Genomic DNA, 18,314 nt, shown 5'->3' on the forward strand with positions numbered 1-18,314 from the left:
CACTCACCGTCTCACACCATCACTTCCCATAAACATTCTCAATGTCCTAGCTGTTAATCTGACCAGACCATCCAAGTTCCATATATGACAAAACACACTTTGTAGAGAAGATATGAGGCAGAAGAGCTTGTCACTTATAAGCACAGCATATGTTGTATTTGACCATCTAGCATCACACACTGTTCAATTTCTATTTCTGAGTTGCTTCTGTGTAATACAATGTCAGTGTAGCTAATGTCATGATTTTAGAATGACACCACCAGGTGGAGGGAGAATTTTACTCTGAAAATGATGCACCTGATCCTTGTCTGTATGCTGTGCACCTTGTTAGGGAAGTGGAGCCTGGCGCCATGGCAGCAACAACATACCACCCTCCTCACAGTATTCCCTATACCCTCCTCGGGGGTACTGGCAAAGTATTACAGACAAATAAGAGCGACCTCCTCTGTGCTCCTGTGGTTGAAGAATAGAAAGGTCTCCTTTTAGAGGGCTTGTTTCTTTAAATGGGTCCGTGTCACTCTCCCCCAGCCTTAAGAGCTGTTGCAGTCGACCACAGCTGGTTGCCATGGCAACCTCCCCCAATGTCTCCCTTCCGCAATGCGCAGGGGCTATTGCCATGGTCACCGGGCTGAATGGCAGGTGGCCCTCTTGCGGTTAAGGCGTCTTAAATGGTTCCCGTCGCGCTCACCTCTTTCCTCCCCCTTCCAGTCAGCCATTTATAGGGCTGTGTCTCAGCCCAGAGCCCTTCTGTTCACAGGGGCGGGTTTTAAGCCCTCTCTCTCTATCCTTCTCTCTCCGCCCTGCGGCGACCTACCCCCTGCCTGATGCAATCTTGAATTGGGCCTCCAATGTGCGGGAGCACAGAGTATAGCTGGCTGTCAGTAAAACACACAAGACTACCGACCGCCAGCGTGCCCACAGACCAGGGTAGTTCTCATCTAGCCCTCTTCCTTCCACCCTACTGATAAAACAAGTCACAGATCCTTGGTACTCTTCGAGGCCCTCGTGTTCTCAACACAGGGCTGAGGTTAGCATTAGTGTGCTAACTTGCTAACCCTAGCTACCCAGCTACTCCCAGAGGAGCAGTCACTCTCTCTCCACCTCCCTCTGAAAGATGCAGCGTTGTGACGAGCAGGGGGATGCGCTGTGGCTGCAGACTGTGTGTGTGTGTGTGTGTGTCGTGACTTGCTGTTCGCGGCTGCCGTGTATGTTATTCTAGCTACCCAGCGACACACGGGGCACAGTTTGCGTGCACTTGCTGACGGCTACAGTGCGTCGCCATGGCAATGAGTGGAAACACTTTGGTGTGAAGGCGTTGCCTCTGGCTGTGCAGAAGTGCTCTCTCTCTCTCTGTGTGTGTGATCTCTTGCTCCATATTAAGCTCTCTCTTGAGCTGTGAGCTATGATTAGCACATGCCTAGCTGTCTGTTTAATTGAAACCTCTATCTATGTTGTCTCTCTCTGCTGTCTCTGCTCTCTGAGTCTCCCGGTGTCTCACATCTCATAGCTTCCCCCTGACGTGTTTGAGATGTTTGTGTGTGTTTGATTGACTATAGCATCATCTACTCTGGCTCTGTGTCTCTCTGCCTTCGTCCCCGACTTCCTATGAGACAGATATGATTGATGCAGTCAGTCTCAGTCCCTTTGGCCACTCACACTGAGACCAAACATGGCCCCTCGCCATCCATCAAACAAACTCGCTCATCACATGTCTGTTCTCTTCTCCTTTTTCTATCATCCCCCCTCTCACCAGAGGAACTATCCCATGAAAACACAAGAAAGCCCATTTTAATGACTCATCATACGATCACTGATTTCATTTTAATACATGAATGAGAATGTTCTCACCACTGAATGATGCATGCTGCATCCCTGCAAATCCCTGATTATGAAGTATAGATTTGACTCTGGTAAATCATTCACACTGTTTTCAGTGGCCTACTTTAAAGTTTCTTTGGATTTGGGTTGGGATACTTCTCTGCCCTGGGAAGAGTAGTGATTCTCTCTCTCTCTCTCTCTCTCTCTCTCTCTGTGTGTGTGTGTGTGTTTCAGCAAGTTATGTACACACACCTTCCCTGGGGCCCGCCCCTAGACCTTTTTACATGCACGTATGTTTTCAGTTTGACACAAAGCTCCTGCTTGAGCGCCAATACCATATTTAAGGAAGTGCTGCACAGCGAGCATTGAGAGGTCATGGTGTGCAGCATGCGGGGAGACTAGGGGTGAAAGACTGACTCCACCAGGTACTGTACTGCTGCTTTACCCTAGGAGGGACGGGGTGTCTAGAGAGGAGAGGGAGGGTTGGAGCATTGGAGAGGTGTGTTTGTACTTTAACATGCTGACACGTGGCACGTCCATTCGTTTGAGTAGCCTAGTTTTGCTACCCTACAGTGCTGCTACTGGCTTGTCATGTATTCCAGTTACTGTCTGGAAGTGTTTCTGCGGGGCAGTGTGTGTGTGTGTGTGTGGTTTCACATATTCTCTTTATTATTCAGGGTTTGTGTGTCAACTGTTCCTTGTACTTGATGTCCAAATATGCTACATAGCCTGTTTGAGCCATATAGCCATAGCATCCCCTCAGGGATTCTACTACACCATCAGACCGACCACACATACATGTTATAACACGGTACCTGTGAAGCTGTCCAGTTTGTGGGCTTTTCTCTTGTACTCTGCATTATTAGCCAAACTTTTTGTCAGGGCAGTTGGCCTCTTGTCAAGGTTTCATTTTGCTTCTGAAATGTGTGTGAATGTGCAAAGCCAGCCTCAGATACACCTGGGGGCATCGCTCCTCTCTCTCCTTCACTCTCGCTCTCTTTGACCTTGTAGCAGTTGTCTGGACTATCCAGCATGAGAAGGGGAGGATTTGGAGTTTCTTCCTCATGACTGACCAACAGGCTGTCTGTGTGTAGGAGTTGCTGTATTAGTTGTTGGAACTTCAGCCCGCCTTCTGATTTGTCATGACATCAGCTTGGAGTCTCAACTGCCTGGGCTGTCACTGGTCTTTCTTTTCTTCTCTCCTGACAGTGCCACTCCTCCCATCACACCTTCCCTCCTTCATATCCTCTCTTGTCCATTTGCCAATCCCACTTCCCTTGTTTTTGAACCCCTCGCCCCCTCTTCAATGCCAGTTAGAAGTAGCCTATTTAACCATACTCCCATGTTCAACAGGCTTTCTCTGTGCCACTGCAATGTCATAGAATAAAAGTGGATTTACCGGTTTGATAAATGATCTCACGGAAGTGAATGCCTGTTATTGTTTCTGCGTGTGTCAATGTTGTGTGTTAGCCTCCAGTAGTGTATGTCCTCCAGAAATGGGGCTCAGGTTTAAATATTGTGGAGAGGTTAGGCCCCCCATTTAGTTATTATCCCTGCAATTAGCTCTGTCCAGTTAGCAAAGGTGATATGAAGAGGGCAGGAGACACACATGTCACTTCCACTCTGTCACAACCACTGTCAGCTCCCCTAAAGCCCTCCCAAATAAACACTCCTCATTAAGCCAGTGGAAGAGGAGAATCAATGAAGCACACCAGTACACTCACTGCTTATGAGGATGTTCTCTCTGCTCTTTCTCCTATTCTACCCCTTTTCTCACTCTACTTGTCGTTTAACGCTACACTCATCTCCCTCCTGTTTCTCTCCCTCATGTCTAGCTTTCATTTTTTTCTCTCTCTGCTCTCTGCTTTCTCTCTTACTGTTGTAAATGGAATCCCCCTTACTGTTTCTGCACCTCTTCTATTTACAACACACTGATTTCTCTTCTCTGTTACGTTGTGAATGGGATCCCCCTCCTAACTGTTTCTCTCTCTGTCCAGCAGACCAGAATCGGTAGAGGCCAGCCCTGTGGTGGTGGAGAAGTCCAGCTACCCGCACCAGATCTACAGCATTAGCTCTCACCACTCCCACAGTTACATTGGGCTGCCCTACGCCGTGAGTACACTCCACTTCAACACTAAACTGCAGTACACCACTATAATGCACTGTAATACAGGACAATGACACTACCGTGCACTGTAATACAGGACAATGACACTACCGTGCACTGTAATACAGGACACTGACACTACCGCGCACTGTAATACAGGACACTGACACTGCCGCGCACTGTAATACAGGACACTGACACTGCCGCGCACTGTAATACAGGACACTGACACGCACTGTAATACAGGACACTGACACTGCCGCACACTGTAATACAGGACACTGACACTGCCGCGCACTGTAATACAGGACACTGACACTGCCGTGCACTGTAATACAGGACACTGACACTGCCGTGCACTGTAATACAGGACACTGACACTACCGTGCACTGTAATACAGGACACTGAAACTACCGTGCACTGCAATACAGGACACTGACACTACCGTACACTATAATACAATACCATACACTATAATACAATACCATACACTATAATACAGTACACTTCCGTACACCATAATACAATACCATACACCATAATACAATACCATACACTATAATACGGTACACTTCCGTACACTATAATACAATACTGTACACTATAATACAGTTCTCTGACACTACCGTACACTATAATACAGTTCTCTGACACTACCGTACACTATAATACAGTTCACTATAATACAGGACACTACCGTACACCATAATACAGTACACGGACACTACCGTTCACTATAATACACGGACACTACCGTTCACTAGAATACTCCTCATACAGGCTAGTTCACTCACCTGGGGGAGGAGACTGTGGATATGGTTTAGGGTCAATCACAATGCCGTCTTAGCTTAGTGAATAACGAAAAGGAAATTCCAATTCAAGACAATTGAACAATTCATATTAGAAATAAGTGGCCATTTGCAGTTGTTGAATTAGAATTTCAATGTTTGACATGCTATTGTTGTATGTGTCAACCTGAAGAAGTCACAGTGATGCCGAAAAGTTGGTGATTTACTGGGAGTTTATATATAGTGTGCGACTCTTTTATTTTTGTGGCTTGTTTGTGTCTCCTTCAACACCTTTATGTCCCCCTCCCCAGGACCACAACTATGGGGCGCGCCCCCCGCCCACTCCCCCGGCCTCCCCTCCCCCCTCCATGCTGATCCGTCCAGGCGAGGGGCTGTTTGTGCCGGGGGGCCTGCAGGACGAGGCTTCCAGGGGCACCACACTCAGCACCTCGGAGGACGGCAGCTACGGGGCCGACATCACCCGCTGCATCTGTGGCTTCACCCACGACGACGGCTACATGATCTGCTGCGACAAGTGCAGGTAGGAACTGGGATTGACCCTCTCCTTTATCAGGTCACAGGTCACAGTGACTTAGACCAGAGTCCATACTGTCCTAGCAGTGATTTATGAACATTCTAGCCTTCAAACAGTGTCCATGTCTCATCTCAACTTTTCTTTGGGATTAGTGACCCCTCTCTAGATCCCCTGTTGCATTGTGAATGGCTGCTGTTACTGACTCTCTGCCCTCTTCTCTCTCAGTGTGTGGCAGCACATAGACTGCATGGGGATCGACAGGCAGCACATTCCTGAGACGTACCTGTGTGAGCGCTGCCAGCCGCGCATCCTGGACAGAGACCGGGCCATCGTGCTGCAGACCCGCAAGAGGGAGAACATGTCCGGTGAGTGGAGAGATGGTGAGATATATACCTACCTTTTCCAGTCCCTCCCAGTGCCCTCCAGTAAACAGCTCTCAGATCAGATGGCAGTGTAATAAAGGCTGTGTAAGTCAGGCTGCTCTGCTCACTACTGCAGCCTCTTCCCCTTGTGGGGGAGAGATCCAGGCCACAAATCAAATCACATTTTATTTGTCATGTGCCGAATACAACAGGTGTCGACCTTCATGTGAAATGCTTACTTACAAGCACTTAACCAACAATACAGTTCAAGAAAATATTTACTAAATAAATGTAATAAAAGTAACACAAAATAACAATAATGAGGCTATATAAAGGGGGTGCCGTGTCAATGTGCAGGGGTACAGGTTAGTCAAGGTAATTTGTACATGTTTTTTGCCCTAGCACTACACAGCTAATTCAAATAATCAAAGCTTGATGCTGAGTTGGTTATTTGAATCAGCTGTGTAGTGCTGAGCAATAACTAAAATGTGCACCCAGGGGGTCTCAGGACCACATCTCTGATTCAGCTGAACGCTGACACCTGCTGGGCACATCGAGTAATACAACAATGCAGACATTTAGAATGGCAGATTGCTATGGAAAATCTTGTTTTTACCTTTGAGAAATAATTTGTCTAAATAGCTTTGGTTGGACCCTGCTGTACAAGATGCACAAATAAACCTTTATTACCAATGCTTTATTAAGGCATACCGGTATGTATCTCTGCAGACGGGGACACCAGTGCCACAGAGAGTGGGGACGAGGTGCCGCTGGAGTTGTACACGGCCTTCCAGCACACGCCCACCAGCATCACACTCACCACCGGCCGCCTGGCGGGCAACAAGCAGGCCGACAAGAAACGCAAGAGGAGCGGAGACAAGGAGCCCGTCGCCACGTCAGCCCGAGCCAAGAAGGTCTGTGTTCAAACTTCCATTCAATCCTATTGACACTCAATAGTTTCTTATCTTGACCCCAACTGTACCTCTGAGCTTGACATGTATTTGGAGCAACTCACCCCAAAATGAGTTGGCATGTTTATTTGAACAGAAATCTGTCGATTTGTTATGCACTATGTAACGTTGCTTAAACGGGTGGTAAACCTTGTTGTTTTATGCTGTCTGCTTACCGGAGTCTGTTGTCTAACAGGCGTTCCGTGAGGGCTCCAGGAAGTCCTCCAGAGTGAAGGGTGGCTCTCCAGAAATGGAGCCCGGAGAGCACCCGTCTCTGTGGGAGAACAAGATGAAGGCTTGGATGGAGGCCTACGAGGATGCCGGCAGCAACCAGTACAGCGAGGACGTCCAGATCCTGCTCCGCGTCAAGGAGGCCGGCGACGGCAAGACCCTGGCCTACAACACACACACAGCCACCTTCAAACCGCCCGTGGAGGTAGCTGGAACCGAAACAGTGACCTACAAACATGTGTCCTCAAAGTGCCTGAGCAGGCAGCATACACACAGTTTGTATACACACATTGCCTCTGCAAATATCAGTGTCAGCCAGCCAGCCTTTGTCCTCATGTTCTGTTTTCTCTCCCCTCTCCAGAGCCAGGTTCAGAAGAACAAGAAGATCCTGAAGGCAGTGAGGGATTTGGCTCCAGACTCCCTCATCATAGAGTACAGGGGCAAGTTCATGCTGCGACAGCAGTTTGAGGCCAACGGATGCTTCTTCAAGAGGTGAGGACCCATCTGGTGGAAACCTGAGCTCAAGTAGATCCGCAGCTCAAATTTAAAAGTGGAATTCTACTCCTTTCCATAGTTTGTCTGAGGCATTTGAGAGGTAGAGGGAGAGATTGATAGGAGGGGTGTGTTTGTTGTGGTCCTTCCTTGGCAGTGAAGTCCCTCACCTTCTTTCTCAGCTCTTGTTGAGCTCCTGGCTGTCTTCCCCTGGTCACCATATGGACATCCCCAATCTGTTACTAAGTGTCTGCCCAGCACTGCATTTCATTCATCTTTTTCTGTCTTTCTTTCTTCCCCCCAGGCCATACCCCTTTGTGTTGTTCTACTCAAAGTTTGACGGGCTGGAGATGTGTGTGGACGCCCGCAGCTTTGGCAATGAGGCCCGCTTCATCCGACGCTCCTGCACCCCCAACTCTGAGGTGAGTGGCCAATCGCAGACCACGATACAAAACCTACGGCTCTAAACCCTGACCACACCCCCCAGAGCCACTAACTTCAACTTAATGTAACCTCATGAGTTTCAATGGGTGCCTCTCTCTCTCCCTCCCCTTTTCTCCACCTCTCTCTTCTCTCTCTGTCTCGTGTCTCTCACAGGTGCGTCATGTATTAGAGGATGGTATGCTCCATTTGTACATTTACTCTTTGAGGTCCATCAGCAAAGGCACTGAGATCACCATAGGCTTCGACTATGACTATGGCTGCTGGTAAGCAGGGTGGAATTGATCACCTAGTACCACACACACACACACACACACACACACACACACACACACACACACACACACACACACATATATATATATATATATATATATATATATATATATATATATATATATATATATATATATATATATATATATATGTTCAACCAATTTTAATTGGGGCCGATTTGACCTTTTTTCTTCTCCCCCCGCTTCTTCCCCCCTCTCTCTTTCTCTCTCTCTCCCCTCTCTGTAGTAAATACAAGGTGGACTGTGCATGTGTGAGGGGGAACCCAGAGTGCCCGGTGCTGAAGTACAACCTGGAGCCCACCGAGAACCTGGAGGCCAGCAGCCGCCGGCGGGGCCGCAAGGACAAGGAGCCCATGATGCAGCGAGGGGACCACCTGGACCTGGGCCAGAACCAGAACATGACCCTGGACTGTGACGGCAGGACCAAGGGTCTGGGGGCCGACGGCAAGCAGAGGAAGCTATCGCCCCTCCGCCTCTCCATCTCCAACAACCAGGTAAGATTTCCCTGGCAACACAACTCACCTCAATCCATGTCTCCACCACACACTCTCCCCCCCTGGTCCCCATCACTCTCTCTGTTCAAGATTGCCCCATAGGAGCCTATAAGTTGGCTTTCTTCTTGAAGACCTTTGTGTTATCATATCCATTTAGTTAGCGTCCAATGTCCATGCGTGTAGCCATTTTTAAATCTTTCTGTTATATTTGCTGCATTTCTGTTTTATTTGTGTTATCCATTTGTAGACTACTTGTATTCCTCTATCATCCATCTTGGTTCTCCCTGGCCCAAAGCTCACTCCTGCACCCAGCCATCTCTCTCACCATGCCGTGTATTGCTGCTCAGAGCTGTCTGGCATCAAGCCCTCTAGTGGCAGATGAGACATGCTATCACGCTGTGTCCTCTCTGCTGCAGGAGCTCCTGAACGCACCACTAGGCATCCCTGTACTCAGTGTTATACACAGAGATAAAGCCCTCTGTCTCTGGGGTGGTCCCCAACCTTGTGTTCAGTAGATTCCAAATGGAAGAAAACGCTCAGTGAAACTGAGAGGTACAATCTGAACCTGTCCAGTAAGAAATATCTGTTTTCCTATTCCATTGCAAACATTTTGTTGCATTGTCTAATAACCCCGACCCAGGCCATAGGTCTTATCGGCAAGCCTGTTGCTTCTGTGGTAGGGACTGGTAGTTCCCACAACGAGTGATTTTTAAAGACTGATCTGAGGGAAGCACCCAGAAGCATTGTTTATGGAGACTTGTTAGACTGATGTATGGTCTACAACAGGCCTGGGGAACTCCAGTCCTCGGGGGACTGATTGGTGTCACACTTTCCCCAGCTAACACACCTGACTCCAATAATCACCCAATCATGATCTTCAGTTTAGAATGGAATTAATTTAAATCAGGTGTGTTTTCTAGGGATGGGGTAAAGAGTGTGACTCCAATCAGGCCCCCGAGGACTGGAGTTGCCCAGGCCTGGTCTAGAATGAGGAACGGTGAAGAGAGGGTCTGACGTCAGAGATGAAATGCGAGGCATCTCTATCGGAACAACACGCACAAACCATGAAATGAACACGCTGAATTTGGAAGCTGTCCACATCTGTCATTGTGCGCTAACAGACCTTTGTGTGACCACAAGAGCCACAACTTGGCATATGACAGGGTAGTTGTTGGGAGTGGGCTCAAAACAATGTACCACAAGGTACTACAGAAGTGAACCTGGTCTTTCGCTCTTCTTTGAAAAGGGGTACGATTGCGTTTTGCTGTTATTCTGACTGCCTAGGACCGAATACAAGCTCTGAGCAAGTTTGTGCACAGACAAACCCACCACGTCCCCAGTCAGTGCCCCCAACTGTCACTCTCCCCCCAGACTACCCCCCCCACACACCTACCACCTCACTACTCTAGACCCTCTAGTCTGTAGCCAGACTGCCTGTGGTTGGTCAGTGCCATGATAAAGCACCTCTCCCCCTCTAACAGGATCCTACAGAGTTAGAGGGTGTAGAAGACCAACCTGATAACTCCGTTAGCAGTGAAGTAGAGATGGAGTCAGAGGAGACCATTGCAGAGAGAAAGAGGAAGATGGTAAGTTCTGTGAGCCAGGGCTGCAGCGCGCCCTGCTGTATGCAGCCCATAACCCCCCCCCCCCCCCTCTCACCCATAGGAAAAAGCTCATCCTTGCTGGTATGGGTCACTGTTTGTGTGGTGGTGGTTCTCCCCCCCCCCCACACCTCCCTGCTTCTGCTGCTGTCTGCCTCATTCTGTTGCTGTGTAGCCTAGCCCGCGGCCCCCCCCGCTCTCTGTCGCTCACTCACTTCCTCTGGCAGAGCCCTCAAACACTGAGGCTCTGTGTTTTGGACATCATTATACATGGGTTATTTTCCTCATTTATTTAAGAGTTCATTTGCTAAACAATCACACACTGCACCATTCCGGGCCCTCCAGAGCCACAGGCCCCCCTACCCCTCCTCCCCTCTCATTAGCTGAGTAAACAAGAGCCCCAGCCTCATCACATGTAAGTACTGGAACTCTCCCTGTGTGTCTGAGTATGACCCTCACGTACAAAATTGGCCAACTGTTTTGAAATGGCCAATTACTCCCCTCTCCCCTGCTAAAGAGCTCTGTGACCCAGAGAGATGGGCTCACACACACGCTGGCATGCGCTCCCTCTTTCATATATATACACACACACACGCTGGAAATTACCCTGCTGTCAGCTCCCTTTCACACGACTAGGCCCAAGGTGTAAAGCGCTGACTCATCGTTCTGTCCAATGGAGAGAGAAGGTGGGGGGCTTTTCTGTTGCCAGGGCCTTATTGACTTTTGGACATCCAATAGCCTGCCTCCCTCCAAGGGAAGATGCAAGCTGGTCCAGGACGAGTAACCCCCCAAAACTATGGAAGAAAGAGCTTCTGGATTCACTGTCGTCCTCTGACGTAACTGTCGTCCTCTGGTCTGGTGTATTTATGATGTTCAACCCCAACCAGTCATCCACAACAATGCCCTGTCTGCATGGGCTCTTAACACTGGGGGATGTCTGTGTGTGTTAGGCATGGTATGTCTCCCACACTCTTGTTAAAGATCCGGTTTGGTGCCAGGGATACAGACACGGCATGGAACACACAGTTAATATGTTGGTTGCACTAAGGTTTGGTTTTGGGTGTTGCAGATGGTATGTAGTTGCTTGTCATCAACCTTGGTGAAAGTTGGTGATTGGGTTGGTTGCTATTGTCTTCGTTTTCTTTCCTTGTGTCGTGGGTTCAGTATGTGGTTTATGACACTGTGGTGAACAAGTGGCTGAGTTCCAGTGGTGGTGGGTTGTGTTGCTACTGGATATGCTGGTGTAAGCAGACAAGGTGAAGAAGCCCTGACTGGACACACGTCTACAGGCATAAGGCAGCAATTCTCCCTATCTGCCCCCCTCTTCTCTCCCCTCTTTCATAACCTTGTAGTGCCCAGGTCACCTCTCCACACCCCCACTTGTCTCAGAGGATCCCTGAGGGTCGGCGACACACTGAAGCCCCTAGAGTGGGGAACCGTGGTGGTGTGTGTATGTTCTATGTGTGTTATTGGGGGGGACCGGGCCTCTTGTCTTCTAAACCAGGCTGTCTCTCTGTAAACCATTCAGGCCAGCCCAGCGGAGGAGTCCCATCTGCAAGGCGTGGGGGCCTCCAGCTGTCTGGGACTGAGTAAACCGGAGGTAAACCTGACCCACCAACCCCAAACATACCCCCCCTGCCTGCCTGCCTGCCCCTCCACCTCATAGGGGACCCCACTGACTGACAAACATACTAACCCCCCCACCACCTCCATCTTCTCTCCACTGACCGGCCCTGTGGCAGACCCCAGTGTGTCTCTGCTACTGGGGGTGGTCAAACTAGTCTGGTGGAGGCAGCCGTGGTGTTCTATACACCCTGAATGGTTTGGTAAGGGTTAATGTTACGTTCCCACCTCCCACTTCCAGTTAGTTTGGTCTCACATCAACAGGGTGTTTACTTGTTCTATCTCCATTGGTTTTTCCTCCACTGGAAGAGGAAGTGGTGGTCCTTTTTCTGTCATTCTGCGCCGCCGCTGTTTTTTTCTCTGCCAGCCAGCCAGCCAGACTGCCTCTTGCCTGTCCTGTGTTGCGATAACGTGTCCCTCCCCCTCTAGGCCCAGTGGGTTCAGGAGACTAGGCCACGTGGACTAACGCTTACTGCTCTGTCCTCTCCTCTACAGACCCGTGAAGAGAGGAAGATGGAGGCCATCCTGCAGGCCTTTGCCCGCATGGAGAAGAGGGAGAAGAGGCGGGAGCAGGCCCTGGAGAAGATTGGCACCAAGTCAGAGGGGGGCATCAAGGAGGAGCCCCCTGCCACCCCCGAGGCCGACATGCAGTCTCCTGGTATCATGACGGTAAGTGATAGTTGCCTCAACAAGTTCTTTATGCCTGCACTCACCAGGTCGTTAGTATTAAAAGAAGATGTTGTCAATAATCTGAAGGGTTAGCTAATGGTGACTATAAACCCATCCAAAACTATGCTACTGTACTCTATCCTAAACCTGTCTCTCCCAGCCCCTGCTAGAGGTGAAGGAGGAGCCGGGTCTCAACAAGCCCACGCCGGCCAAGCTGCGAGGCAGCAAGCAGAGGAAGAGCTTCTCGCGGAGCCGCACCCACATTGGGCAGCAGCGGCGGCGAGCGCGCACCATCAGCACCTGCTCTGACATACCTCCCGGCTCACCTGGGGAACTCCTGGACCCCCTGGCCAATGACGGCCCAGACGTAGAGGCCTCCAGGGACCCCGAGCCAGAGGCCCTCTCCTCCCATGCCCCCGACACCAGCCCCCCTTACAGTGGCTCCCCGGCCCCTGACAGAAACCGCTCCGGGCAGAAGTACCCCAAAACTAAAAAGGTATCCTAGCCACGGCTCAGTGCTCACCCCTAAACACGACTAGTCACTATTCTATTTAGACTTATGGGAATGTTCTATTCCTTCTAGTGAAATGTTACTCAATACTATAGTCAAATGCAGTGTGCTTCTGACTAAAGCTCTCTCTCTGTCTCTCTACAGCACTTAGTGAGTGAGTGGTGCGTCGACAAGCAGGAGCGGTCATTGCGGACCCCAGAGCCGGCCCCGGAGAGGCCCCTGAGGATCAGCAGCGACCCGGAGGTGCTGGCCACCCAGCTCAACGCCCTGCCCGGCATGGGCCCCAGCCCGCACGTCTACAGCACGCCCAAACACTACGTCCGCTTCTCCTCGCCCTTCCTGGCCAACCGCAGCCCCACCACCCCTGGGGTGCCCACCGGACGCCGGCGTTCCCGCGAGCTGCCCGACACGCCGCCCACCTCAGGCTCCTGCAAGAAGGTATGTTGTTCACCACCCCGCAGGGGAATGGAGAGAGTGTTAGCTGTCAGGTATAGCTGCAGGGTAGAAAGGCAGACTGACAGTGTTACCAGCAGAGGGACAGACTGACAGTGTTACCAGCAGAGGGACAGTATTATTGTCAGTAACAGAGACTTAGGTTTTCTAAGATGTAGCTGCCTTGGAGATTAGTGAACGTGATTTGTATTTGTGGTTGACGTGTCTAAGTCCTCTCCCTCCCTCTTCTCCCCACAGCGCTGGCTGAAGCAGGCTCTAGAGGAGGAGACCACCACCCCTCCACCCAGCAGCGGCCGGCCCACCCTGGTCATGCCTAGCGAGGGCCCTCTCAGCCCTCCTATCAACGGGGACTCTGACAGCCCCCTCCCCTACAACGGCAGCTGCACCTTGCCAGGTGAGGACTCAGGAATGTGTTTCTCATCACTTAGAAGGAACATAAGTCTCGTATGCAAGTGTCTGTTTTTTGCATGTGAGTAACCCTTCCTCTCTGTGTATGTGTCATACAGAGTTGCCCACTCCTCTGAAGAAGCGACGCCTGGGTCTGTGTCCACTGGACGCCTGCATGTCAGAGAGCTCCACCCCCTACGGCTCTCCCTGCGCAACGCCAACCCGGGCCGACCTATCAGAGACGCCGGGTACACCCCTGCTGCTGGCCACGCCACCCCGCGTCACCCGTATGGAGGAGCCGAGCCCCGAAGCTCTACCAAGCACTCCTACACACACACTCAGTGCCCCGCAGGAAGTAAGACACACACTCTCACCTACAAACACACACACACACACTCATAGAGGGAAGTGAACGATGTGTTAATATCTCTGTTCCTGTGTCCACAGAGCGAGTCTTCCCTGGACAGCTCACCAGAGTGCAGTCGCAGACCCAGCCCCCAAGAGGCTGAGCGGCCACCTTCGCTGCTCTCCTCCCCCTGTGTAGCGGTCAGGGCCCCCAGTCTGGAGGTGTTGCCCCCCCACGAGGCCAAGATCAGTGCCCCCCTGAGCCCCCAGCCCCCCATCGCCGAGTCCCAGGACTGTGGGGGAGAGGAGGGGCCAGAGACCGGGGCTGAGGGCAGCAGCGAGGCCCCCCCCACAGACCCAGCCTCTTCCTCCCTCCTCTCCCCCTGGATGAAGAGTCCAGAGAGAGTGGGTCTGTCAGGGCCAGGGGGTCTGTCCTTCTCCCCCATCAACTCTAACCTGAGGGACCTTACCCCCTCACACACCCTGGAGCCCATCTTGGCCTTCAGGCCGGAGGCGGTGGCTGTGGCTGGTGTTGTGACTGTACCAGTACCCTTGGCAGCAGGACCCTTCACAGAGGCTGCAGGGTCTCTCTTCTACCCCTGCCCTGAGGAGGGGGGAACGCTGGCCTTTTCTCGCTCACTAAGTGGAGACGGCACCGGAGAGGGAGGGTCAGGACAGAATCCCCCACAGAAGAAAAAGGTGAGTTGCTATATTCTCTATTCAGCCTGCCCATTCAAGCTATTTTAAGGTTCCTGGACTGATAAAGGTATGTCTGTTTTTGTGTAATGTCATGTGTTTTCCCAGGTGTCTTTGCTGGAGTACAGGAAACGTCAGCGCGAGGCGCGGCGCAGCGGCTCCAAAATGGAATGCGGCTCGCCTGTCTCTACAACACCTACCCTGGTGGAGATGTTCCCTCTGCCCATGGAGACCACCCAAGAGCCTCCACCCCTGGCTCCGGCCCAAGCTCCAGTGGCCCCTGCTGCAGTGGCCCCCACCCCGCCTGAGCCAAATACCCCTCAGCCCAGCGAGGACACAGAGCCCCCTGTCGAGGGGGAGAGTGATGGGGGAGAGGGACAGTGGACCTCGTCCACCTCGGTGGAGCAGGCAAGAGAGCGTGGCTACCACAGAGCCCTGTCGCTTAGTGACCACAGCAAGGACAAAGGTACACACACACACACACACACCACTTGGACATAAGTTCTTTACTGATGATAGTTGTAATAATGTGTGCTTGTTTCAGATGGAGAGACCGAGGGCAGTGAGGCCCCAGTCAGAGATGGTTCATCTCCTAGCCTGCAGAGGACCCCAACCCACACTGTAAGAAACATTCTGCTTTCTGCCAAGCACAGCCATCACACAGCCTATAGTGTAGGTCAGGGGTCAGCAACATGAGCCAAACTGTCTGTAAAATTCAGGAAATCTGTTCCCAAGTATTCCCACAAAGAATAAGACATGATGGTGTCTCAATGTAATCAAGGTATGACATGATTGTTATTTTCAAATACAATCTCTTTTTGTAGTCAGTTTGCAGTGTGTAGTCAGTTTGCAGTGTGTAGTCAGTTTGCAGTGTGTAGTCAGTTTGCAGTGTGTAGTCAGTTTGCAGTGTGTAGTCAGTTTGCATTCGTTCCAACAAAGATCCTCCCGCGGCTGAATGTAGTTGCCTACCCCTGATGTAGGCTGTTATTGTTCATGACTTACCCGTTCCCTCGCTCAGTCTCTCTCTCCTCCCTAGCCGTGTTCTCCTGGCCCCAGCAGCCCGTCCCAGCCTGGCAGTTGCCCAGTGAAGGAGGAGGAGAGTGACAGCCGGCCTCGGACCCCCTCCCAGGCCACCCCACAGCAGCCCAGCAAGCCTGCCGTACCCAAGACATCCCCCCTGACCCCCACCAAGCTACACCCTGCTGCCCCCTCACTCCTCCACTCGCCCAACCCCCAGGCTCAGGGCTCCCCTTACCGCAGCCAGAGGGCCTTCCTCTTTGCTCCTCCTCAGTCCCAGCCACAGGCTCAACCAGGGCTGCCCCTCTTCTCCCAGTACAGCCCACAGTCCGCTCCACCTCCCCCTCCTCCACCAGCACCTCCAGCCTCAGCGGCCTACTTCCCCAGCCAGTCAGCCTCCACCGTGGGATCCTTCCCTGGGTTCAAGCCTTCCGTGACGTCCCCATTCCCCCCTGGTGCCCAGCCCCTCCTGCAGACTCTTCCTCCCCACACCCTGCACTACCAGAGCTCTACCACTCCCCCCCCTCCTCCCCCTCCCCCACCACAACACCCTGGGCCCAGCCCGGCCCTGCTACACGTTAACCTGCAGCCTCCTCCTGTCCAGCAGCACCAGCTCCTCCTGACCACAGCCCCCCAGTCCTCCCTCCCTCCTCCTCCGCCCCCTCCCCCACAGGGCCAGACCCACCAGCTGCAGCAGCCCAGTGCCAGCACCCTCCTGTCACTCAACCAGGGCTTGCCTCTTCCTCCACCCCCACCCCCTCCTCCTGCCTCCTCCACCGGTGTCCCCATGCAAGTGCAGGCCCCTCACCACTTTCAGAACTTGGGGGGCTTTCCAACCCCGCTGGTGCCCCCGCTGGTGCCCCCCTCCACCTATCCCCCGCCCCACCAGCAGACTGGACTGCCCCCCCCTCCTCCCCCTCCCCAGCAGCAAACTCAGCCGGCCCAGGCCGTGCCCACCGCCACTCAGATGCCCAGCGGAACACGCGGGGCCACTGCGTCCCCCTCCCCCTTTCACAACGCTGGGTACCTGGGCACGGGGTGGCACTGACTGCCTCCATGCAGGCCTCCCCCTTGGCCCTGCCAGCCCCTGTGAACTCACTCTGAGAGGAGCTTGACGACAGACCGACAGACCGCGGAACACAACAAGCAACAAAAGCTGTAAATATTTTCTATGTACCTGAACACATGGCCAATGGAAAAACAGGAGAACGTGGGATAAAGGGGTGCTTTTTAAAGGACAAACTGAAAACAAGGACCGTGAAACAATCTTATTAAGAGACTTTGTGTTTGAAATGAAGATGGACTATTCCCCCGGTGCTCATCCCACTCTCTCTCTCTCCGACGTCCCTCCCTGCGTTTTGTTTTGAATTTCCCTCCTGTAGCGGAGAGAGTGCTTGACCGTCTGACCGTCTCTGTCTGTTTTGGACTTCTATTGTAAGGTCCCGCACTTTCTGTATCAATGTACATTCCAGCCTCCACCCCCCTTCGTCAGTTAGTCCGCCTTTCACTTCTACTTCTCTTTGTCTATTGTCTGCTCTTCTACACCGTTTATTCCTTTTATCTAGTGGCTCATTATAGCAAACAGAAAGCTTTTCGTAAAGATAAAAAAATACAGAATTATTATTTTTATTCCTCTGTGTAACAAATATCTGTGCACCGCTGCAGTGATTCAGAAAATGCTGTTCTGGGAGCCCGCTTCACTGCCCCAGGAGACTGCACTCGTGTGTGTGTGTGTGTGTGTGAGGAGGTGTATGGACTGTATGTGTGTGTCTGTCTGTCCTGTGTGGGAGAAAGGGAAGTGATAGACAGTAAGAGTGATGGCGTGAAACGAGTGCAGTAGTCCTCTGTGGTAGCCAGAGTGAGGTCTCACCCGTAGGTAGGACGTTAGCGGTTTATTTTTGAATATCAATGGTTATTTGTAGAAATTGTAATTTAATGTATAGGTGGTTCCTCCAGCTTTCTCCGGAAACAGGTTGTATATATTTGCTTCTTTTCTTTCCTATGCTTGTACAATTGGCTCCCATCCCATTTTGGAATATGGTTGTAAATACGAGCGCTCTTCTTGGCAAAGATGAATGTTTCTGTGACCGTAGCACTTTTTTCTTTTGTTCTTCCACTCTGGACTATTCAGTGTAGTCTTTTTTTATTATTTGTGTGTGCGTGTGAGTGTATGTTTGTGCAGAGGAGAGAGACTCAAACACTGCACTGGTTGGCTATTTTCATGGTTCCTTATAATAAATCACTGTAATGACAGTTTTATACCACTGGTGGTGTTGTCTGTATGTTCTGTCTGTCTGGGAGAAGGAAGGCTGATATGTTGGCATCACTTTCAAACGGTTTGACGGATGCCTCCTACCTGACGTGGTCCTTGTTATCCGGGATCCTTGGGACGTCCCTACTCCATAGACGTTAACGTTGAACATGGTCAAGGAAAGGGTTCGGTAAGGACTATGGTTATGTTTAGGGTAGGGATGTCCCAAGGAACCCCAGATAGCAC

The 18,314-nt window shown here is 51.5% G+C and overlaps 1 protein-coding gene across 14 annotated transcripts in view; it reads left to right on the forward strand.

Annotated features, from left to right (window-relative positions):
* Nucleotides 1-18,081, forward strand: part of LOC110501025 (inactive histone-lysine N-methyltransferase 2E) — a 29,876-nt gene extending 11,795 nt beyond the window's left edge. For 3 of the 14 annotated variants that reach the window (XM_036957247.1, XM_036957248.1, XM_036957249.1), the window contains exons 3-22: nt 3,816-3,930; nt 5,026-5,255; nt 5,475-5,629; nt 6,317-6,525; nt 6,758-6,997; nt 7,154-7,284; nt 7,589-7,706; nt 7,882-7,991; nt 8,248-8,515; nt 9,997-10,101; nt 11,645-11,716; nt 12,235-12,408; nt 12,569-12,904; nt 13,064-13,357; nt 13,610-13,766; nt 13,879-14,114; nt 14,207-14,803; nt 14,909-15,266; nt 15,345-15,421; nt 15,837-18,081. In XM_036957247.1, coding sequence (XP_036813142.1) covers nt 3,816-3,930; nt 5,026-5,255; nt 5,475-5,629; nt 6,317-6,525; nt 6,758-6,997; nt 7,154-7,284; nt 7,589-7,706; nt 7,882-7,991; nt 8,248-8,515; nt 9,997-10,101; nt 11,645-11,716; nt 12,235-12,408; nt 12,569-12,904; nt 13,064-13,357; nt 13,610-13,766; nt 13,879-14,114; nt 14,207-14,803; nt 14,909-15,266; nt 15,345-15,421; nt 15,837-16,865 — 5,011 coding nt within the window. In that variant the 3' untranslated portion in view covers nt 16,866-18,081. Of the gene's footprint in view, nt 1-2,155; nt 2,244-3,815; nt 3,931-5,025; nt 5,256-5,474; nt 5,630-6,316; nt 6,526-6,757; nt 6,998-7,153; nt 7,285-7,588; nt 7,707-7,881; nt 7,992-8,247; nt 8,516-9,996; nt 10,102-11,644; nt 11,717-12,234; nt 12,409-12,568; nt 12,905-13,063; nt 13,358-13,609; nt 13,767-13,878; nt 14,115-14,206; nt 14,804-14,908; nt 15,267-15,344; nt 15,422-15,818 lie in introns of those variants that run through there. The other 11 variants (XM_036957260.1, XM_036957251.1, XM_036957252.1 and 8 more) reach the window with 11 other exon arrangements.
* The last annotated feature ends 233 nt before the right edge of the window (nt 18,082-18,314 follow it).

The sequence above is a fragment of the Oncorhynchus mykiss genome, chromosome 21 (assembly GCF_013265735.2).
Source record: "Oncorhynchus mykiss isolate Arlee chromosome 21, USDA_OmykA_1.1, whole genome shotgun sequence".
Lineage (NCBI taxonomy): Eukaryota > Metazoa > Chordata > Actinopteri > Salmoniformes > Salmonidae > Oncorhynchus > Oncorhynchus mykiss.